A 24,399-nucleotide genomic window follows, 5' to 3' on the forward strand; every position below is an offset into this window, starting at 1 on the left:
AGCAAAGAAAGCAAATGAGACCTGTGAGCAAAAAGCAGTACAGCAAAGAGCATCATATAAAGCAAAACGAGCAAATGAGACCCTGAGGAAAAAGATGAAAGACTTGCAAAACGAAGAACATCATACAAAGCAAAACAAGCAAATGAGACCCGTGAGCAAAAAGATGAAAGACTTGCAAAACGAAGAGCTTCATACAAAGCAAAACAGGCAGATGAGACAACTGAGCAAAAAGCAGATAGACTTGCACAGGAAAGAGCAAAACGAGCAAATGAGACCCCTGAGCAAAAAGACGATAGACTTGCAAAACGAAGAGCATCATACAAAGCAAAACAAGCAAATGAGACCCCTGAGCAAAAAGCCGAAAGACTTGCAAAACAAAGGACATCACGCAAAGCTAGCAAAGCAAAAAGAGCTGAACAAGAATCTTCACAAGAAAAAACGCAACGACAGAGGAAAAACTGTGATAGAGTGAGAAAAACATTGGCTACAAAATATGTTAGAGAACATAGCATAGACTATACCAGTGAACAATACAAATCAGACTTTCCTGCATTTCATTGCTATATAAAACAGCAGCCAAAGTACTACTGTAGCATATGTAGACAATTGTTATTTCATGACCAAGTGCGAAACTGCAACAATGCTGTCATAGACAAAATAGTCAATGATATTTCTGGTCAACATCATCTCTGTTCAAAGTGTTTGATTTGTCTTGAAAAAGACAAACCCATACCCAATGCTTGGACTAACAATATGGATCCAGGTGACATTCCATCATGCCTGAAACAACTCAGTAGAATGGAAACAAGACTTGTCAGTTTGAAATACACCTTCATCAAGTTAATTGTATTACCAGGTGGACAATTTGGTGAACAAGGTCAAGCCATAAGTTTCCCTACCAACATTGAAACTACTTGCCAACTGTTACCACATAGCCAAGATACAGCTGGGCTAGTAATAGTACACCCTTGTCAGACAAATGAAAGTAAAACACAAAGAACAGACCCACAACACATTGTACGATTTTCCAAAATGCATGAAGCTCTTACATGGCTGGTAACGCATAATCATCTATATTCACATGTGAACATAGCTACCTTTGAAAACTGGGTAAAAAAGTCAAGTGAATTCAATCCAATGATCACAGACGCCAATGAACCAGACTTCTCAAGTGCACCTTCTACTGTCCAAGAACTCTCAGCTTTTCCCTGTAACTACATTAATCCAAATGTCCAGTTACAATCTCTGTTGCAGAATGTAACAGACAATGTCCCAGTGATATCACTACCACGTGAAACATCACCACCACAAAGCATATTTAAAGAGACTGATCTTGAGGAACACTGTTTTCCACAGTTATACCCATATGGTAAAAATGGCTTCAAACAGACGCGTGATGTACAACTAACAGACTTACAGTACTTCCAATCACGTTTGCTCAATATCAATGATTGCTGGAGAAAAAACATCCCATGGCTCTTCTTTGCCTTGAACTCGTATGAAATCAAGAAATTGTACAGTCAGATATCCATTGTATGTAGAATGCAAAAGCAGAGTAATGTTAGATCACAATCCATAGCACAGCCACTAACAGCAGGCGATCTGCATCATGAAATTGATCAACATGTTGAAAGCACATCATACACTTTTATGAAGAATATACGTGGAACAGCAGCTTACTTCAAGGACCAACTGCTAAACTTGCTAGCAAAAATAAACACTATTGGACCACCAACATGGTTTGTCACTGTGTCTGCTAATGATTTAAACTGGCCAGAATTGTTCATGACCCTGAATCCTGACCTGACCTATGAAGAAGCTAAAGCATTACCACAACAAGACAAATGGAACCTAATGAGATCAGACCCTGTCATGTGTGCGATACACTTTAATAGACGCACTGATGCACTTCTACGCTTCATACTGAAGAGTCCACAACATCCCATTGGTAGAATCAAAGATCACTGGATTCGTGTGGAATTCCAATTAAGAGGTTCTCCACAGTGAAATTTCTGTCACGAAGAAAGAACGACAATGCACATCCGGGACCTCTTCCCGCCTTTGGCTGTGGTCTCGCACCGGAGTTTCTTTTACGATTTTTATATCCGGCACACAGCGCACACAAGGGATACAATTCCGCCCACAAAAGTACGCCGGAAAATCCAATTATACCAGTGAACAAAGGTTTCCAGCCAACTTCCCATAGATTTTAGATATAAACTTCTAGTTTAATAATGATGCACATTTTACTGGAACACAACATGAAATTTTGAGGTAGTCCTTCCAAATGCGCCCCGGCCAGCTTTTTTTAAAAGCTTTCTTGTTTCATCTATCACTAAATTGCTCGGTATTTTATCAGACAAAAACATTTACCTTGATGCCATCCGATGTTACAGTGGTGTGCAGCCCTGCGTGGTTGGTTGCCCTGACGCTGCTGTAGTACGTCACACCCGTCTGGAGGGACAGGTTGTCCAGTGACGTCCTGGTGACGTCAGGGGTTGTAGTCACGATTCCCCATGCGATGACGTCACTAGCTGCAGATGGAAAGGGTCAAAGGTTTGTAAGTAGATATGAAACATCGTACAAGTGATAGCCATCTGATATAATTATGTTCAAGGCCTGGACTAGGCAATTGTAACTTCTGTACGAAATGGAGATGACAAAAGCATAACATGGCTGAATGGAATAGGATAAGAGACATCAGGATCTGAATTGTCAGAAATTAATCAAACAGCTACATCCACTATATGTAAAATTTACTTCATCAAAAGTGATTTATGAAATGTTTTAAAACACTCAGGCTATCTAAACTCTTGAAAATGGGACTGGATTTCTCATTGACAATACAGGCATTCACTGGCGGGTCTTGATTAAACCATGTGGGGTGTTCAGGCAGTAACGTAGCCAATGAAACTCATACCTCCAGGCGATGTCCCCAAAGCCACCTGGTAGTTGCTTATCTCCTCGAATGGATCAGGGAAGACGCTGTTCCAGGAAACGGCAATCATGGTCTGACTGGTGGTGAAGTCTTTGTCCTTGTTGGTGGAAATGTTCTCCAGATCTTTTACCTGAGGAAATACATTACAGAGTCATACATAATATTGGATACCTACCACACTTGGCATCACTTTTAGCCCCTCTCAAGTGAATGGACTTGCTTTTTGTTTGAGACAAAGAGAGAGAGAGACCAAATGTACAAGCTAGCATATCTGTCCTTGGTTCTGAACGCCATCTACACAGGCACGCACACATACACACACACACACACACACACACACACACACACACACACACACACACACACACACATGATCTTTGTGAATGGTACATTCCTCTGTATTTAAGTGTTAAGCTGAAAGAATATGATCCTGGACAGTGTCTATGCTGTATAAGTATAAAACAAAGGCAAAATGCCTAACTGAATTACACGTGTAACGTCTTGTAATATTTATCATCATGAGTCATAACACTATAAAGTGTTCTTTCATTTAACAACTTGTTTCTTTCTTCTTTTTACCTTTCTGGAGCCAGACACCTGTGGCGGCAGTGGAAGGCTCTTCACACCGTCCGAGGTGAAAATGGCGAAGTCGTTCTGACTGTACCAGGCTCGCACGTACCAGACGTACGTTACACGTGGCTCAAGGGATGCTGTGGTGAAATAAAGGTACACAATATCATTTGTCATGACCTTTACATAAGCAATGCATGTAAAAGACATTTAGAAGTAGAACAAAACGAGCTGAACCAAGCAGATAACTGAAATCACATTTAAGGTGAAAACTGACATGGTTGAAATTGTTGCAACTGATGAACTCTTTTGGTTAACTTAAAGGTTAGGAACTGCAAACTAAGGCACCAAAATCTATCAGTTCTCGCTGTTTAAAAACTGTAGGAAAGCTAATGGTCCATGGAAGCGGTACAACTCTCCTGGTAGTCCAACAGTTATATATTTTCTCATGATAAGGGGGATTAGACTTCTTAGCTCCTCATTGTACAGTCTTTCAATCACAAACACACCAAAATCATTTAGCAATAAAATGTTACACCTACCGTAGGTCCCTTCTCTTCTTAGGGTCAGAACTGCTGACGTCCGACTGCCGACGTCATGCCATATCCGGTCTGTACTGGTGTCAAACACGTGACTTCCGGCAACCTCCCCAGCCAGGCCTGCACTCCACTCATATCTGTCATTGATTATAAAATAGGGTTCATTGATTCCAGTATAGAAATAACCAAACATGTGGCACTTCATGAAATAGAATGATGCAACTTCTGTTTTATTCAAACCGGAAAAGCAGGAATAAAAATGCTATGTAGCCATCATATTGCCTCAGTCCATAGGCTTACATCTGCATTGGATTTATACCAAGATTATGTTGAGGTGTCAAAAGTAACTTCAAACTAAGCCTTGCTAGGGACTACATTTAAAAAGCAAATGGTATAGAAAACATTACATGTACAGAACAGAGAACTGTTGCAATAATAAGTAATTACGTTGTGTTTTGTTTAGTCTGAATTATAAGACTAGAAAATTCTACAACACAATCAAACCTTTGCACTGGAATCCTGCTGTCCTGCTCTGCACTCCACATTGCAGCGAGAGAAGTTGAAGATCGGGTGAAGTTGACGTCCTGGCCAGGTGGAGCGCTGGTACGGAGATCCAAGGTGTCAAGAACTTCAACTGATGTGTACTGAGAGTTTCCTGTAAAATGATTTGAAGTTGTACGTATTTTGTCTAATTAAGGTAAAAGAATGGTACATAACAGTGTATTTTTGCATTAGAAATAATTATTTTAGATTATAGACTGAGCTCTCCAACAAAACTGCTCTTAACTTATAGTCATAAACAATTTTATCTATTTCATTTGAGTTATTTTCTGAATTGATACGGAGAAGCAGAAACTAAGAAGAACGATTCAACACATTTCTCATGTGATGATTTTGCACATATGTATATCTTTCACACGACCATGCGGCTGTTGACTTCAGATCATGAACTCATCAATGCGAGAAGATTTTTTTTATGCAAAAGACATCAATGATGTCATACCAGTGACTTCATTGCAGGCAGCACTGAGAGGTTGACATTTCTGGTTACTCGGTGCGCATGTGCAGTGCCCCTGGCAGGACTGCGCCTCGCACCTGCGCACTAGATCCAAAACTCCACTCGTTGGGTTAGAGGGGACGGTTTCAAAAGTTGCGTGTGCTACATCTCCGTTTAGTCCAACCTGGGGGGAACAACCAAGAATAAAACATTTTCAAAAATCTGTAGATAAGCATTTTCAGTCATTTCCTATGAAAATCACCAAAAGAAGAAGCGATCAACACGTTGCATTATGTGCAAAAACGTTGCTTTATAAATGTTTCCACCAAATCCCCGATTCAACTTTCTTTTGTAATAAGAATCTATATGTCACATACTTATCCTTTGCATTCTTTGCAATTCTTGAAATCTAACTATAGTTCAGAACATCTATTGAATACCATATGACAATATACATTACTACTCACCGTATTGACTGCCCATAGTGAGATATAGACCCTTTCTCCAGGCACCAAGTCCCTGCTAACTGGCACAGTCCCCAGCTGCACCCGGCCTTCTCCTGACGACTCGAAACTGCCAGTATGGTTCACTCTTACAGTGCCATCCTGGGAATAGAATGAGATAACGTATTTTCTATCAAAAAGGTTTGTGCATGCCTTGTTAGCATTTTAAACAATACACACAAGAATGCAAATAGAAACGCTATTGTTTTGTAATATTTTCAGTACCACGGACAGTTCTTTTTTGTATATACCAGCACTGTAGATGGCAGGTGATGTCGTATTTTGTACATGTATATTTTGAATTACACGCAGGGAAGGAAAGTTTAGAACTTTTCTAATAGACATGCATGCTCTCTTAACATACAAACATGGTGGGCAGCAAACTTCATGTTGATCTCATAGCTGAAACCACTTTAAACTTTGTAAGGTCCATGCATGTAGCCAATCAGTATCCTACCTGTGTCAGATCAGTGCCACTATAGAACGTCCCCACAGTGACCAGGTAGTGGTCTATGCCGCTGTGAGGATCAGCGAACCCCAGCCAGGCCAGCCGAAGGTGTGGCCCGGTTGAGCCAATGGTCTGCCAGTACGTCATGTGACCGTCTACGTCACGTCCCAGTGCTGTCACGTGATCAGTGGCGACGGCAAAGGTGCCGACTGTTGGAGGCGAGGAGTCAACCTGGGAGGAGGAATTTGTAAGTTTGGTTCTTCATTCACTTTCTTTGGAATAAAATATGTAGAGAGCGCTACCTAACTGTTCAAAAGAAGTTGAACGTCTGGTTTCCAAAAGTTGAAAAACTTACAGTACAGACTCTAAACGTTTTCTTTACCCCTAAAACAATGAATTTGAAAGATAAACAATAAAGTATCAAGGGCTAGCATAATGCTGTTACTTCCTCTTGATGCCAAATCTATATTGATTATTAGCCAGCTAATGATAGATATTGAGGGACTTTCTTCCAGGCAATTGCTTGCTATTTTTCATCACTTTAGTCCCTCCAGATGCTTCTTAACATACCATGTGTCCTAGTGACTCCCTCGTTGTGCACAACATTGCGGCGTTACATGCCGTCACTTTGACGTAGTATGTGTCTCCGTCGTGCAGCGTCAGGTTGGAGAAGGCGTGGCCGTCGGCGTCGCCTGGCAACCGGACCGGTTCCGTGACCAGGTCAGACTGATGATGGGTGTACAGGCTGATCACGTGGTACAGCAGCGGGCTCTCCTGATCAGCAAAGTCCCACGTGGCCTGTAAGGTATCTCTCCAAACCTGAAAGACACGGTATGTTTAAACTTAAGACAAATGTCACATTGAATTTTGCAACAGCAAAAAGCGTAATACACGACAGTTATTAATCTACCCTTCGTAAAGTTACGTTTTTCAGCTTGAAATGTACAATAAAAATTCAAATGTGCATTCATCTATAAAACAAAACTTTGTTGGTCTATGCAATTAGCAATACAACGAATTAGAGTTTGCAATCGTTTGAATGTTTCGTTTTTTTTTTTGCCTCATGGTTTATATACTGGCAACAGTATTGAGTTTCCAAAACATAGAAAAGGGCCTGGCAAAAACTTTCCAACTACCACGGTGGATATCTATAACATACCTGGGTATTTGGTACCAATGACCCGAGTGTAGAGTCAACAATAGGGTTGGTTACCGATGACGGCGCGGTGTTGTCTACAGTAAAGCCGTTAGACGATCTCTCAACCCAAAGACCTGAGTATGGATTAATATTTGTGTGATATCTTTTAGTCAAGATACATGAAACATGCACCTATACATTCATTACAAAATATAGGTTTAATAACTTCACGAAATGCTAGAAATATCTATCAAAGATGCTGAAAGCATAGCCTGCATACTCACCTGCTTTATTGTACGCCCTAATGGTCACGAACAGCGGAACCCCCAGCGGCAGTGGCGGGTCTAAGCCCGAGGCGAAGGCTTGCTCAGACAGGTGCAGCCCGGTAGACGGCAGGATGTCCTCAGCACCGGCACTGGTGCCCACCCTCCACTCGTAATGGGACAGTCCGGTGTGGGGGTCGTGGAAGTTGAAACAATGGGCCCGTATTGTCGTTCTGTCGAAGATATCAAAAAGCATTTCATATTTCATAATAAAAAATGTACCAGTTTTTACCATGGTAGCTGTATGGGAGAAAACTGCCCTATTATTCATCATTTTCAACACATAAAAAATGTTTGTAAAGCAATCATTCTTCTTCTTTCAAAGAGAAAAGTCTGCCTTTGGTCCTGTGCATGGCAACACTATGTGGCCCATTCATGGGCATTATAGGCCCACGCATTCTCTACCATTACTTGGTGACCAGGATAAGAAAACAATGAATGTCAAGTCCCGTTCTACCTGGACGCCTGGTACTGAATATCTCCATCGCTGTTCCCGTCCAGTACGAGCCCGGCCAGAGGAGGGGAGGTGTCCGGGACGACTCCATCAGAACTCACGGTGGTGCAGAGGTCCGCGGTGTTACAGGCCGTCACTGTCACAATGTACTTAACTCCTGGCTGGAGGTTCAGGTCAGTTGCGCTGACGTCTGCATTTTTTTCAAAAGATGGAAAATCACGTTGATCCAGCATGATGGTTTATTGAATAGCTAGTTTTCCGATAGTCATGGTAAGGGGGAAATTTACAGATGCTATGTATATGTATACTATACGGTTCAATGTCAGTACTTTTGGACATAGACAATGAACTACAAGTTGCCGTCCCGTCCTAAGGCTTCAAACCCTTCCTTGTATGTTGGCTGACCTTCTGATTTAGTTTCAAGTAAAGGCGCTAACCACTGGCGCATGTCTCCTTGCAAGGAACATTTATTGAGCTTAAAGACCAAGCTGAGGAGCCCATTGCAAGCAGGGCACAGTGCGATCAAGGCTTATCTTAACAAATTCTAAATACGGTTCATTTGCATGTTTACCGGTAATGAGTCCGACATGTTGTTCCTCCATGACGTCATCACACCCCGAGCACGTGCCGACCATCCACGAGTACTCGGCGATGTCGGTGTGCGGCTCGCGGAAACCGCCCCACGTGGCGCTGATGGTGGACAGGTTGTGCTATACAATATTAATGTATGATGTTGTTTATTTATTGTCTAGACCTCTCATTAAGCATTGAAAAGAAATGCAAAGTTGAGGAATGGAAGGAAGGAAAACTACTGGGAAGAAAGAAATGAGAGAGGGAAGAAAGGAACGGGGACGGAAGGAAAAAGAAAGAAGAAGGAGGAAATGAAGAAAGTCAAGACAAAACTGAGGAAAGATCATCAGTTACATGATGACAAGAGCCTAAAAGATGCACTTTGAGTCGAATGCTTTACTAACTTTACTTTACTAACCTTGCTGTTCAAATGATTATAACCTTTAATGTCACTAAAAGCGAACATCGACCATCTATGAATCTACCTAACATGTAGAAAGCTGTAAAGACGTTTACCTGATAGTCGATGTCCTGCTGCCTTCCATCACGCACGAACCCAGGCAGGGGAGGGGACGCCTCCACTACAAACCCACACTAAAAACATAATCCTCATATTCTATTACAGACGTATTTAAAACGTGGACGACTACAATGACCTTTACCTGATAGTCGATGTCCTGCTGTCCGCCATCATTTACGAACCCAGTCAGAGGTGGGGACGCCTCCACTACAAACCCCCAGGACGAGGCTGTGGCGGCCAGACCCGCCCGGTTCGTGGCCTGGGGAAGGAAAATGTGGCAATTGTACCTGGAGGGCCCAAATGTCATTTCTTTCTCTGATGCTATATGTAATCTACTACTACTGTCAGTCAGTCTACACAGACTTTAACTCATTCATTCACAAAGGCTTATTAAGCAACTGCTGGTCTAATGGACGTTGTTATGGGTTTAGAAAATCTAAACATTTTTTCATCAAGTCGAATACTTAAGCAAATGACGAACATTACTAAAAATAATGAGATCTAAACATGGGTCATGATGTTTACAAACAAACAAATACAAGTTCAAAAAAGCTTCCTGAAAACTTAAGCTGCTTAACAGAGTTAACGCATGCCATATGCCATTGTTATGAATGTACAACTAGTTGTGTCGACTCGACTGTGTAAACCCACTATGGTTCCAAAACAACGGGAGGCGCACCTTGACTGTAACAAAGTAGGTGTGTCCCTCCAGAAGTCCCAGGCTGGTGCTGGGGTCGGATGACGCCTGTTCCTCTGGACCAACGTCATCGTACGACATGACGTCATCATGGCCAGGCTGTGACCCAATGCACCAGGCATAATCTCTCACTCCTTGAGACAGAGAAATTTAAGAAAAATATTTGTTTTACACAGAATAAAGTACATCATTCTCTCTATGACTGAAATTTAGATAAGATACGTGACAGATAAATCAATGAATTAATTCTAGTGGAGGAACTAGTATAATCTAAATGAATTTTGATTTGAGAAAAAAAGCTATCATTTTCGTCCACTGTTGTGAACACAGAAAAGGAAAATCTACCCTGTGTGGTTTTTACAATCGTATTCTAGACGAATCAAAATTGTAGGAGATAGCAAAGACAGCTCCATTCAATCCAATATAGACTTTTTCAAACTTACCACTCTCTAGATCGAAGAACAGCCCGTCCCAGTTGACTGACACCACGTCAGTAGACATGAGGTACCGCCCTCCCACGTCTATGCGGGTGTTCGTGACAGACGGAGGTGTTGTGTCGATGGTTAACCCTGGAGACGTCGCCGTTGCTTGAAGCCCAACATGATCAGTCGCTGGGAAAATGTTTAGAAGTAAACGATAATTTAACTCCTGAAAATACTGACGGAAATGTTGTATTTTCATTGTAGGTCATCGTGCTGAAGATTCTTTGAGGAGGGGCACACGCCACACTTATCAATGAGAGTATGGGTCCATCCTACGTGAGTAGATCAAACCTTGAAGTCAGACTATCAGTCCAAGTGTACATTTTCCATCTATTATTTTATATACAAAACTGCAAAACTGCTGTGTTGCACTTGACGAACTTGTCAGTGACTTATAAGCTATATAAAACAAACGAATAGTGTGCAATAGGTTGTCTACATAAAATTTACAGGCTATAATTAAGCTATAAATGGGCAAGCATGTTAGATGGCTGGGAATCCAAGATGGCATTACCTACCTCTCACAGTGACGTAGTACGTGTGTCCACTCTGAAGCAGCAAATCACGAGCGACAACGTGATTGGTCAGACCAACATCCACAGACTGACGGACATCCATCACTCCCGGTGACGTTCCTGCAAAAACAGTTGTGACAGTAAGCCTATCAGTTTCAGAAGTCAGACTTCTATGACTGTAAATGTTGCCTGACATTTATACTGATGATAGCTACCCTTAACGTATTGTTAGTTATTTGAAAAGTCCCACCCTTCTAGCAGATAAATAAACCAACCACCTATTGACAAGATAGGGGTATGCTGAGGTCTGTTGTGGTTCAAGCTAACCTGTTTCTCCAAAACATGTGCTTACTCTAACCACATATCCTGTGTACTACTCCAAGGAGCTTTGACATAAGCTATGTGGTTATGCCCACATGCTTATTGCTCATACGCAAGTACAAATAGAGATCATTAAGGTACGTAACATCACTAAAAGAAATAGGAATACAGAACGTAGCTCATGAGACATACCTATAGCATACTCGTACTTGACGACCCCAGAGTGCTGGTGTCCGGTGTTTCCGTGAACTTCCACATCTCTGAACGACTCCCACACGATCGGCAACACCGTGGTGGATGTCTGGAGAAAAAAAAATGTAAAACGAATCTTGCAGCATCTACCTTACATTATAAACACTATGGTCTACATACATTTGGAATACCAGTCCTTAGTGCTTAACAGTCATTTACATTTAAATTCCCCACCAAAGATCGTCTGTGTCATGTAACAAGGAAGAAAGATGCATTAGTGAGTAATGATGGTTAAACAAATAAAAAGCTGGATGGACTATGCTCTAATGAGAAACTAGATGAATTAGATAATTAATGAATAAATTACTCAAAATGCAAATATGCTGATATGAATTGATTCATAGATGAATTAGATAATTAATGAATAAATTACTCAAAATGCAAATGATTTTTTCTTCAAAAAAGAAATGAAGGAGCAAAGAATGAAAGAGCAATTGAACTACAGACCTGGTAGTTCTGGTTTCCCCACCCAGCGTGCACTTCTCCAGGCACAGGCGGCTCCGTGTCCACCACCACTCCGTTGGAACACACGGAAACTTCCGGCGCGACCTGCTCGAACTTCTCGAACTCCAGCGTCGTTTCCTCGGCAAACACGCAGACGAAGTACCGCTGGCCATTCTGTAGGTCCAGTCCTCGCACGTTCACAAAATTGAGCTGGAAGAAAAACATTTTTGTTATGGATAGGAATCTAGTCCTTGCTAAGCAAATGGATTTGGAACCCTTAATATTTTATGATAGATAGCAACGTTAAGGAGTTGAAGTTTTGCTGTATCAAATTGTATTGTTGGTGAAGACATATTTTGGTTACAGTGCCTTCTTTGGCAAATTTAATGCTGTCCAAGAAAGATACATAGAACATTCAAGCTATGTCGTCGATAAAGGTTAGACATCCAGGTAATAACATACGCCAAAAAGCAGTTACTCAAGCAACTTGCCAACTAGATATCTTGGAAACGGTCAACCATGCATTCAGGCTTTCTATCCTTTGACTTACCTTTTTTTGACCGCATCTTAGCGTCTCAGGTTCGTCACAGCAAGTATAATGCTGTCTGATTGAGAAATGTAACGTTAAATAAACGTTTGAACCATGCTCTCTGTCTTTCTACCTTTTGCACTTCGTTTCCTTACCTTTGTTTGACCGCATCTCAGCGTCTCTGGTTCGTCACAGCGGAAGGAGTGATAGTTGATCCCGTTCTCGTGTCTGTGGTAGGACCAGCGCTCGATGGAATCCGAGGAGAGAACCTTCCAGTAGTAGTCCCCGTGTCTGAGGGAGGGCCAGGCCGCCGCCAGGGTGTCCCGGGAACGAGTGAAGTCCTCATCTGGGACTGTCCAGAAGTGGTTCGTGGATAATGAGATGCCACTGTAGGGAAAAGAAGGTTGAAATTTCGTACTTTCTATTTTACGAAGTGAAAACAACCCATGAGTTTCAATCGAGATACATGCAAAAATGCTAAAATTATTTAAAAGCATTTTCTGCTCCGAAAGAGGTACTAGTAGCTAGTCGGCCAAAATTGGCGTTGTCTTACATCTGGCTGAATGTGAACACATGATTTGAAAAAAAAAATGTCCTGTTCAAAATCTCTGGAAAGGGACAGACTTTTGAGGCCAAAAACAGATGCGTGGTTATTGTTCATATTCTATCGCAAACTTATAGGCCTCACCTATTTTCTTCCAATGTTGCGTTAAAATCAGGGACGGCGTCAAAGACGACAGGGTCCCGGATGTTGACAGACCCTGGATCGTTGCAGTCATGAATTTCTCGCGACGTCACGGAGTAAAGCCCCGCCTTGTTCTTACCGCGGAGAAGGAGCTTTATACAGGTGGTGAACTCCAGGGGGTTGGGGAGGGCGACAGTAGCTGATATCTGGAAATGAAATGAAATGTGGGGCCATTATGCATATGTTGTGACAAAGGCCTGCACTCTTGTACCTAGTATGAACGTAGAAATTGGATATAACTTGCAATCTCTCGGGTCATATAATTTTCATGTCATGCAAGATGGCATCATAGCAACTGTTAATGATTCTCATATTTGTGTCCTTCATTGAAGCTCAGGTGTACACGGCATATTAGTACTTTGGCATGCTCAAATTAAGATACCCTTCAGTTATCTAAGCTTGAAAGTGACACTTAATGAAGTATGCAGTTGGTTGTTGGAAGATCTCTATCTTCATGTCTGGAAATTTTCATCCCACGAATCACGGTGAATTGCAAATAGACACCAACATTTCTGTGTCACATGAATATGTTCCACAAAAGATTTTCTCACATTTTGTCCTGATCTCCTCAAGTCGACGACAGGTTGCCATGGATACAAGATCGTTCCCAGGGCCGAGCTCTCCTTCCCAGTCACGGAGAGAGTCCACTCATAGCCACCCATGGCCATCGTCTGCAGTGCCTCATCCCCAGTCAGCTCTGTGGTGACAAACTCGTTCCACGAAAAGGTGAGTGACATGTTCCCATCATCATAGATTAAACTGTTGATTTCGGTCGGTACCGGTGGTTCTGCTGTTACCCAGAATCCATCGGACACCGTGGGGCGGAAGCAGCCATCTTGGTGGCAGAACTGCAGCGCGGAGCGGTAGAGCCCGCCTGGCGACAGATGCAGCTCTGTTGCCACGAGGAATCCGGTGTTTGGAGCATCTTGTATCGTTCGGACAGCTTCCCAAGTTGTGCTGGAAGAACAAATTCACATGATCATTATAAACATGTCGGCAACAACATTTAGGTACAACTACGTCAAGGGATGGGCAACGACTTCTACTATACAATACCGTGCCGTAGACACAATGTATAAAAACTTACTGCCACTAAAGCTTCATAAAAGGCAGAAACATTTTTGTCGTACAGCTACTGTTGTTAACGCATTGAAAAACGTATTGTGATGTCTCTTGAATCTGCCATCAACACGTATACCGCGAGAATAAAACCATTGCGAAATTTTAAGTTTAGAGTACACAATATGTGTGTTCCGTCTACAAGGTTTGTGTTTCAAGACAAATGAAGTTTTTAGCCTACCCTCCAACAGACTGCTCTCTCTCCAGTGTCCATCGAACGTACGAAACAAAGTCTTCCATTGATGCTGGGACGCTCCAGAAGCTGTGCACGGTTGTTGTGGACGCCTGGAAGTCAATATCGTCCGCACATGACGCGGGAAACGCCGCAGACGAGTGGTGCGTAAATAAGGACTCGTTGTACAAAACTGGAAAGAAAAAAAATTATTTATAAAATAGATTATGGATATTTGCTGTTCAGAAACTTTGACGTATTTGTGATGACTGGAGAATCCATCCCCTGAATAGTTTATAATAGGCTTAAAGTTACTAATAGATTTTTTGGCAGGATATAGAACCTGCTTGTCTTCAATGGGGATCTGGTTCCATTACGCTGGAAGGCTAATCTATACAAATCGATGGATTAGGGTTGATATACTAAGTCCGAGCAGAAGAAAATTTACACCGATAATCTAGAGCGTCAAACTTACTAGGAGAGTGACAGGATCCATCGGACACCGTGGCTCCAGCTAACTCCCCATCCTGAGGTAACACTGCCACACCGTCGGACGTGGCGTTCACTTCACCCGCCTCGGTTCGCGCCACCACGGTGACGTAATATCTCTACGTGGAGAGAAACAAGTCTTTGTTAATTCAAAACAAGTTTCACTACATTAAAGACAGTTAACTTTGCACCCAACATTGTATGTGGCTTTAAAATACCATCATGTCTTTTCCTATCGGTAACTGTACCTTTAACAAATGTAACGCATTTACTTAAAACTTTAGCTACAATGTTACAAAATGCTTCGGTTACAAAATCCAGAACAGAGATCTTCAAATATCTAGATTATCGACGTATCATTTTATTTTTCTGTAGTTTCATAAAGTATACTTAAACTTTCTCAATCCAACCAGTTAATGATATAAACTTCCTGTCTGCAATGCCCACGTCCCTTAAAAAGACAATGTAGGGCGGTTTGCCTGTACGCCAAAAAGTTAGATATTTGCAGTCTAACCTGAAAATGTTGAAGACTAAGTCCGGCGAACACGTGTGACGTAGCTGATCCCATGACCTCCAAGGCCACTACGTCATCCAAACCGGGGGCACTGCCGACACCTGTTAGGTAGCTGATATCCTGGTACGCATGCGCAAAGCCGAACCAACGGCACCTGATCTCTGATTGGCTGGTCTGGTGGTCTATGTCAGGAGGATTCTGAAATGCACAAACATAGAAAACATTTAGCATGTACAATAAATAACTGATGCTTTGAGGTGGACATAGACAAAGAAACGCGGCATTAGTATTGATAATACTTATACTCCCCCCCCCTCACATTAGGCGAAAATCGATCGGACGACGAGTCTGCGAGCTCTAAATTGCGAGGAGTCATGGCCCTGCTGCCGTCGAAGAAAAGTCAGAGTTCCCCCCTTCCCGTCAGGGTCATGCCTCCTCGTAATTTAGAGCTCGCAGATCGTCCTCCGATCGATTTTCGGCTTATGTGAGGGGGTATTAGGACGCGGTCACATAGGTCGTGCGATCGTCGTGCGATCGTTAACTTTAGGTATTCTAGAGGACAGCCATGTACCTATCCTGCAAAGTTCAGCTGTCTTGGTAGTAGTTGGTACACAACATGCTGTTTGGATCCTTCTCGGTGGTTGGTTCTGTTATAGCCTGCTCGAAAATCCTATGGCGTCAAAAATCGTACGACGTTCGCACGACCTGCGTGACGGCGCTCAGAGTCTTACCCGTAGTGTATCAGTTGCCGCCGACTCTGCCAGTTCAAACACCACTCCCACGGACGGCAGCTCCACGTTGTGGTGATAAGGTGTCGACGTCAGAGATGACGTCAGACCGGCAGAGTTCGTGACCCTTAGTGTGACGTAGTAGACTTGGTCGCCATGGAGATGCCATTTGAATTGACTCACGGGAATGGCCACGCAAGACTCGGTGGGGCATAAAGAGTTTGACTCGAGGATTGACGTCACGGGGGCAAACGCAAACAGCTCTGTACCCCCTGGAGAGTGACCTAGAATTAGAAAAGATTCAAAGTCAATATGTTAAAGATTAATATTTTAAAGAAAATTTGTTTGCACGGTAATAGAATGTTAATGACGATCACATTCCTAGAAAAGCTTTCGCAAACCTCAAAAATGGACAAGTTTTACTATATTTGGTGTGCATTCTAACCGGCTATGATACAGATTCACATATATAGCTCTGAAGGCCAAGAAACCCGGAGGAAATCTAAAAACAATAAGAATCAGATCCCATCGGCAGTTCAACAAAGCGGCTTTTCATGAAAAGCTACACAATGCTCCATGAGAGAAGTAGAAAATGTACCCACGTTTATGAAATACTGAGCAGTTTTCAAACTATACCGACTGCTATCTGTGATAAGTATGCCCCGTGGGTAACTGTACGAATCGGGGTCATGAGCCACACTGGATGACCCAAGAAGACTTAGCTATGGCTCTTAATAGAGACATCCACTTCAACGGGGCTAAGAAATCAAAACTACCTAATGTATACGAGACAGCTAAGAGACTACTGAATGAAAACAATAACATGGCGCCAAAACTAAAGAAGCATTACTACCACAACGAAATCAAAGCCAAAAGTAAAAACAGTAGAAGTCTCTGGGAGACGCCAGAGACGCATCTACCAAGTCAAGCCAGACACTTTAAGATTGTCAACATCCTGACAAAAACTAAAAGGATACAACAAATGAGTTTAATGTGAACTTTGCGTCTATTTCCCCTGATATCATCATGAAGCAGGGTTAGTACTGCAAACCTGCCGCCGAGTTGAGCTTTGAAGTCTACAGTCACTGTGATAGCTGGGTCTTGTATCTTCCCCAGGTCATGGCGGATTCGAGGGTTTTCCTTCTTCTGACTTGTCATTTAAGTTCAGTAGTACCAAGGAATGGTCGCCACCGATGTCTCCCCTAAAAATGTCCTTTTTCTGCCAAGTTGATATTTGATTTGAAACGGCATGGTGCTTGGATGAAGTCGATCTGGTAGTGTAAATTTCTCAGCATTCTGTTTGTTTTTTGCTTCCGAGATTTTTGAGATTCCGATCGAGCTGGTCGGAGAGGCACGGAGGGACGGAGTTTATTTTCAAACCCGGCCCAAGAGTTTTTTTTTTGTTTTTTTTTTTAAATTCATGCGTAACTTGGAAGCCGCTTCCTCATTGGCTGCACCCGAGTTGACAAGTCAGGCCATCGCTCATGGTAAATTTTGCTCGCCTATTGGCTGTCGCTTCCCCATACGCTTTGTACGGTATGCCGACACGCTTGAGCGCCGCTAGAAGCTAAAAATAACCAAGCCCCCCTAAAAAAAACATCCCAAAATACATAATTTTGCATTGGTCACAATGTACACCTTACCAAATTTCAGGTCATTTCGTCGTAAACCAGGGCACAGGAGTCTAAAATGTACATTTTGAGCAAAAAAAATTCAAAAATTAGAAAAGCAATTTCTAAGATAATATGGTGCCAAATTTCAGGTCATTTGGGCAAAAAAAATGACGGAGATTTGACAAGAGATTAAGAACAAGAAAGCGTCGGAAAAAGCAATATATTTCAATCCATACATACTAACGTTAACACAGGTGAGGAATTTAATTGCTGTGCAATAGTTGCATCGGCAAACAGAATTAGGGTTCAATCTAGGTTAAAAATGTGTGGCTTACCATGGAAACGTAATAAATAACTAATTATCTTTTAATAAGTAGAATGCTGACACGTGTAGACGAATTGTTGCAAGGGTGTCTGATAAGTACAATGTGACATTGAAGTACATTAAACGTATAAAGTGGCTAATGTATGAGAAAGTAAATGTTTCAGTTTTACATGAACATACAATATGATCGATTGAACGAAGATTTTTCCTCCATTGCCCGTTATTACTTTTAAGCAGCTTCATCTTTTATATACATAGAAACACATGATAAGCATTCAGATAGCGAGGAAACGTGGATGACGTGTTTTGGCAAGTTGTGAATTAGGTATCATCATCCAATCTTCACAAGTCGTTCTTCCACACTTGAGGTAAAGCTTTTCCTGTGCCCTTCATTTGATTTTGAGCATTTAACAGAGTCGTCACCAGGCACGACCGGGTCGGCATGGAACGTGTAGGGAGGCAACTGTTGCGCACGGTAAGCATCTGCTATCGGGGCCTTGGTCGTCTTTTTCACACTGTATGAAAGAGGAGAATGTACAAAATGTTATTTCTTGCCGAAACCAAATATAATGTCTTGTATTAATGCATTTAGTTTGTAGATTTAATTATGAACTGTGTTTTGTTACCTCTTAAAGATTAGATCCTTAAATGACGAAAAAAAACGGACATTAAATGACAAAAAAGCGGACCTTAAACGACAAAAAAGCGGACCTTAAATGACAAAAAAAGCGGACGCAGGTTAGGATCTATACTTACCATATAATGGCTGCAATGACAAAGGCGACCACACAGATCACAGATACAGCTGCGATGACGGAGGCCAAGGAGAATTTGTACTTTTTCATCTCTGTCTTTTCCATCTCTGGTTTCCCATCACCTGGGATGTCTGTGGCACTCGTGGTTGCAGTTTTTGGATGGGATGGAGTATGTTTGGTAGTTGGATTAGTGCATGTGGGTGTATTTCTGGAAGGGACAGCAGTGGGCTCGAGAAGAGTCGTGATTGCAGTTGTTTGTGGCGTATTTCTGGTTGTATCAAATGATGGACGTGCAGTAGTAGAAATCTTAGCAATGGTGGGTGGCAGAGTCATAGTTTCAGGGGCATATATGGTTATATCAGCGGACGAACGTGGAAAAGTAGAAGTTTTAGCGGTTGCTGGAGGCGGAGTCGTGATTGTGGAGGCAGTGGAGGGTTCTTTATTAGCGTTGGTGCCTGTGGACGCAGTTATTGGATGGGACGGGGTATGTTTGGTAGTTGGGTTCGTGCGTGTGGTAGTATCTGTAGAAGTGATAGCAGTTGTCGGCAGCAAATTCGTAGTTGCAGTTGTTAGTTGCGTTATATTAGCGGATGAACGTGGGGAAGTAGAATTTCTGGCGGTTTTTGGAGACTGAGTTGTGCTCGTGGTCTTTGATGTTAGCACTTGGGTTGTAGTCACTGGGGAGTACAACAATACAGGGGTTAAAGCTCACACCTATCGACTAAGTGAATGCATTGTGTTCATAAAACGACGAAAACAAATAAACAAGCGCGGATTAACTGTTCGCTTACAATTTGCACAAGAAAAGTTAGGAACATGTAACAGAAATGCATTCCCCAGAAATCAATTTCTAAAAAATTGCAAAATGTAAGGTATTGATTTTCTTTTTACCTTGATTGGAGTCATTTGCGCAGGTCACTGTAATATCACAGTCGACATCGGACGCATTGAAGCACAACTCTTGCCCGCCCTTTGTTTCCGATAACGTTTGCCGTACTTCAGTGTAGAACGCCTCGTCATCGGAGGTGCAGGTCATGTTGACGGTAAACTGTGGCTCATGTCTTGAATTGTCTACATGAACATAATTATATTAATATACAATGTATCATTATAATTTGTAATCTGTTCTCTAATGATCACTACAAAAGTGAGTCAAAGGTGCTGGCAATTTTGATTCCTATTAATAATCACCTTTACAATTGACACGGTCCACAGTTGTACCGTGTGCACCGGTCCAGGTCGGCGAAGGGTTGCTCATATCACATTTGAAGACGTTTGGTCTCGTATGAAGTTTGCCTTCAGTACAGAAAAGGACACACTTCCTCTCATGCTGGTCTTCATTGCAGACAAAAGCTCCAAACTCAGGTGGTCGTAGTCGTGGACAAACTGCATGGTGACATAAAACTTTAGTTTGAGTTTCTCAACAGCAAAAAAAAAACAGTAACTACAGCAATGTTTTCTTACGCTTGTGTACGTTTTACCTCACTTCCTGTGAAGCATTTATACGTGCAGAAAACAAGTCATAGAAAGTCCTGCAACAGTAGGCTAATTTCAGTGGCACGGGCGTTGGCCATAATCCACTCCGGCACTCGTACAAAAGGGTTCCTACTGATTCATTTCTTAACATTTCCCAACTGTGAATCTCAAGGTTCTTTGGTGGAAAATGCAAACTAGGAAACAAAAACTTACCTCGACTCTTACAGTAGAATGTGATGTTACAGAAGGCTGAAGGATTTCCGACTATGTCCTTTGCTTGGCACGTGACAGACGCTGTTTCACCAGGCGCGATAGTGTTGACTGTAGGCTGCTTACAGTGGACGGTGTTAACCCCAACATTGTCCCGAAACCACGATGCCATTGTCGTGTTGCTGTAGTGGTCGTAGACGTTCAAGTCACGACAACTGCCTCCTTGGAGATGGTGGTATGATGATGGACAGTGCAACAGCTGTGGCGCTGTGTTGTCTGGATAGAACATGCATATGGCGTCATAAGTTTCAACCGAGAAAAGACGTCAACGATATAAATCATCACAACGACGTACAGTTTATTCAATTCCATTGTCCATTGTCCATTGCACTAACTGGTACGTTAAGGTAGATCTGTATTCCATTTGGAAATTTTAAAAAACACATACGAAACGCACTAATTACTTATGCAAATCAGTAGTGCATATGTGCCGAAGGTGGCAATTTACCTGTTTAAAGTTTAAAACAATACGTATAAAATGTTGTCCAATGATGGTATCCTAGTCAACGTACCTTTGACGATAACACTGAAAGCACAGGTTCGAGTGGCGTTACAAGTTGTAAACGTTGCTGGGGGGAACAGGTATTCTCCAGCTGAAGATGACTTCATGACAGGGTTGACTTGGTACTTTGTAAGTGGGTACGTCACGTTAGATGCTGCGTCCACCAATGGCCTCGTTACATTTAAATCAGCATCAACAGCCACGACGTAGTCTCTAAAGTCAACTTCTATGTAATTTCCATACTCGGGTAACGTTATCTCGATGCGGTTTGTAGGGCAACGGGCAAAACTGCAGGGCTCTGTGTGAAGTAATAGACATCGAGTAAGATAATTGTCCCTATCCATGATGTCCTTAATGGAGAAAGTGATTAGTTGGTGTTATATGAAGAAAGTAACATTCAGAAACCATTCAAATAGAAATTTGGAAGTGGAACTTTTTTAGTAAACTCTTGTTGTTATTAAATGTTGTTCATTGACCTTGCTCCCAACCCACTCCCAACCATTGTTGATGGAATGTCGCGTGAACATGTCCGGCTATGCGTAATCGGTGATTAATGAATTATATTAACAACATTTAGGTTAGACTTCATTTAATTTTCCTCTCTAGGGGTCCTTAAAACCGTTCTTAAATGTTTTATGTCTGTGGTTTTGATTTCCCTAAGCCCCTATGTAACGTCTCTATTTTACTTCTAACCTTGCCCATATCTATTAGTTTTAGACAATATTTTTGTAATGGTGATCATCATACAGAATAAAAAGCGATAAAGTCTGCAACAAACAACACAACTCATTATTTGTTTGATTTCCTTGTTTCCTTGTTTTCCATATTTGTTTTTGGTCGATTTTGGTAGTTGATAGCTAATGATTCCAAAGACTTAGAGATCCTACCTTTTTTGTCAAATTCCGACTTACTTGTATATGATTTGTCAATTTTGTTTTGTATTTTTTATTTCATTTGATCATTTGTAATATAACTTCTATGCCATTAGTATACTTCATATAATGATTTCAACTTATGTTATGTGCATTTTTTCGCTCACTTTAATTATGTATAATTATTATTTCTGCGACTTAGTTCTGGGGGAGGCCCAAGAAAAGCCACATAGGCTTCTGCCCACCCCCGCATGTACTTCATTTCTGTATACATTTGTTTTTAAGCCATGTTGTTATGTGCGAATAAAGAAAGAAAGAAAACTGTACCAGACTCCGGTGTGGCAGGAACACGGGTACTGTATGAGAGTTCCACGGCTGTGGTAGAACAGGCTAGGTTACAGGCCCGAGTCTGTGGTCCCGGCGCCCCACAGCCGCAGGCCGTGCGGGTCTGGGTGGCTGCGTTTCCGCAGGGCGCGCTACAGGCGCTACAGCCGTTCCAGTCGATCGCATCGCCTTCACGTTGTAAGGTCCGTGCAGAATGTAAGGTCCATGCAGAAAAAAAGCTGTCGCTTTGGATGCATCTTTTTGCCTTGGGGTTTTTGTCCGTAGTCTTGGCCCGACTTCTTGGTTGAATACAAAATTTCCGTCGTTGTTGGTACTTGTGACGGTCTGTACATTTTAGTCGACACGTTTTCTCGTTGATGATCTGGTGTCACCATTCTTCTAGGGAGTTATGATTTACCTTAGGATGCCTGTTAATTCCTCTACCCTAAACACGGGGATCTCTTTTCCGTTCCTTTGCATTTTCTCTTCCTCTCTCGGTCCTTTGCTTTCCTAGTCTTCAACAACTTCGTGGCTCCTTTCACACACCGTATTTCCCGCAAATATCAACTTCTTGTGATATAAACCATATCACATGGTATACACGCTTAATACGTGCATCGGCAAGACGCAACCACCTACCTCCCACCAACATAAAACACTATCATGCCTGAAAATACACCCTAGATCCAAAGTACAACCATTGGAGCAGAACAGTTCAACCCAACTTCTTGAAAATTCAACCTTCCCCATCTGAAACGTTTAATGACTGCTATTGCCTAGACTTCAATTCAACCTCCCACCCTCTTCAACCTTCATCACACTAATGGCACAACTGGATTCTAAAGCATTACCTGAAGTTCCACCTAACAAAAACGCAGTTATCTAGGGGTGGATGATCCAAAGCAGTTTTCTTATAAAGATCTACCCACATACGAGATAGCAAAAAGTCGATCCATACAGTACAGGCATTCTTTAGTTATCTTGCGTACATCGCCAAGTCAAACAAACGGTAGTCATGACAATTACAAAACCTCCTTTTTACATAGGTAAGAACAAACTCGAATAAATCATGTTATAGTGACTCATTTATAGAACTAAATAGTAAGTTTAGGTAAATCCTCAGAATGTAATCAGATTTCCTTTGATAATACAATAGAAGTAATTAGTAATGTAGTCACAACTTTCAAACCATTTTCACCAATTCACAAACAAAAACGGCCAAAGTTGACTGGACTCACCAGCAGCTACTTCGAGTTCCAGATCTGCCAGATCTTCTGTGTCATAGATTGAGCCCTCCGACCACGTAGGGACCAGGAAGTCTTCATTGCCGGATGTCGTGTTGAAAGTCGTGTGTGTCACGTTGATCGGTGTGTCGATGACTGGCGGAGTGACGTCAACAGTTACAGGACCAAACACCTGCAGTGCAGAAGTCCCCCATGTTTACAAAGTCAAGAGTACTGTTCAAGAATTGTTGTTATACGAAGGAAGTTACAGCCCGGTTGGAGTTCGACGAAGTGTAATGTCTGTCCACATTTTGTCAACCATGAAATCATTCGTTTCAAGCTACATGAAAGCAACTGATTACACCTGTTTACTCGGGACATCCGGATCCCTTGCTCAGATGAAACGTGCTTTCGGTTTCTTCAAGCAGATGTTTGGAGGGAAAATATTTACTGGTTCAACGATCTTTTTAAAATGAAGAATATAAGTGTTTCTTCAAACATGTACTTGCAGATTACATGATAAAGTTTCCGTACCTTTGAAGTTGACAGGAGAGCCCTGTTCGTAGCCCGGATGACGATGTAAAACAGCGCCCCCTGCGCCAGGTTCGGGTGGTACAGCGTGAGCTCAGGGTGGGACTTTGTTGACGTGTAAGGGTGGATGTCCGGAGAAACTGTTCCTAACTCGGTACTGCTGAGGCCAACTTCATACTCAGCTATCCCGCTTTCATCGTCCCAACCTTCCCATTGGACGTGTAGCTGTGATTATGTATACACACAGAGAAAGAAATAAGAACAGAGTGGTGGCAAACACACATACATACGCACACACACACACACAAACACGCACATACACACCCGCGCACGCGCACGCGTGAACACATACACATACGAACAAGCATAAACACGCACATGGTTATGTGTTGTAAATTTTTTGTGTTAGAAGAGATAAGCCACAAGCACATTTAAAGTTCTTCACAGTTTCCCGTTATCACTCCTTTGGGTTACCTAGTGTGCGAGCTATAAGCTGTGTGC

At 42.2% G+C, this 24,399-nt stretch overlaps 1 protein-coding gene and 1 long non-coding RNA gene across 2 annotated transcripts; both read right to left on the reverse strand.

Moving 5' to 3' along the window:
- Nucleotides 1–2,888: 2,888 nt before the first annotated feature.
- Nucleotides 2,889–15,846, reverse strand: LOC118431573. Its single transcript, XM_035842815.1, has 26 exons — nt 15,841–15,846; nt 15,280–15,477; nt 14,752–14,884; nt 14,286–14,469; nt 13,537–13,942; nt 12,929–13,131; nt 12,396–12,627; nt 11,715–11,921; nt 11,208–11,316; nt 10,698–10,814; nt 10,141–10,308; nt 9,680–9,831; nt 9,143–9,259; nt 8,997–9,074; nt 8,482–8,620; nt 7,914–8,100; nt 7,418–7,629; nt 7,155–7,267; nt 6,566–6,814; nt 6,005–6,226; nt 5,512–5,649; nt 5,051–5,228; nt 4,552–4,702; nt 4,051–4,184; nt 3,518–3,648; nt 2,889–3,068 (listed from the first exon to the last, which is right to left on the reverse strand). Exons 1-26 carry the CDS (start codon nt 15,844–15,846, stop codon nt 2,889–2,891), a joined length of 4,344 nt encoding a protein of 1,447 aa, XP_035698708.1.
- Nucleotides 15,847–16,223: 377 nt separating this feature from the next.
- On the reverse strand, nt 16,224–24,120 carry LOC118431349. Its single transcript, XR_004832968.1, has 3 exons — nt 23,902–24,120; nt 23,383–23,560; nt 16,224–16,291 (listed from the first exon to the last, which is right to left on the reverse strand). It is a non-coding gene; the product is annotated as an uncharacterized LOC118431349 (long non-coding RNA).
- Nucleotides 24,121–24,399: the final 279 nt, after the last annotated feature.

This window comes from Branchiostoma floridae, chromosome 15 (assembly GCF_000003815.2).
Source record: "Branchiostoma floridae strain S238N-H82 chromosome 15, Bfl_VNyyK, whole genome shotgun sequence".
Taxonomy (NCBI): Eukaryota; Metazoa; Chordata; class Leptocardii; order Amphioxiformes; family Branchiostomatidae; genus Branchiostoma; species Branchiostoma floridae.

Excerpts from the sequence above, each read along its gene's own strand:
- LOC118431573 (XM_035842815.1), bottom strand. Across the intron at positions 10,309-10,697 it reads GTACTACGTCACTGTGAGAG|CGACTGATCATGTTGGGCTT; the intron begins GTAGGTAATGCC and ends ACATTTTCCCAG. Across the intron at positions 7,630-7,913 it reads ATTCAGTACCAGGCGTCCAG|AACGACAATACGGGCCCATT; the intron begins GTAGAACGGGAC and ends TATCTTCGACAG.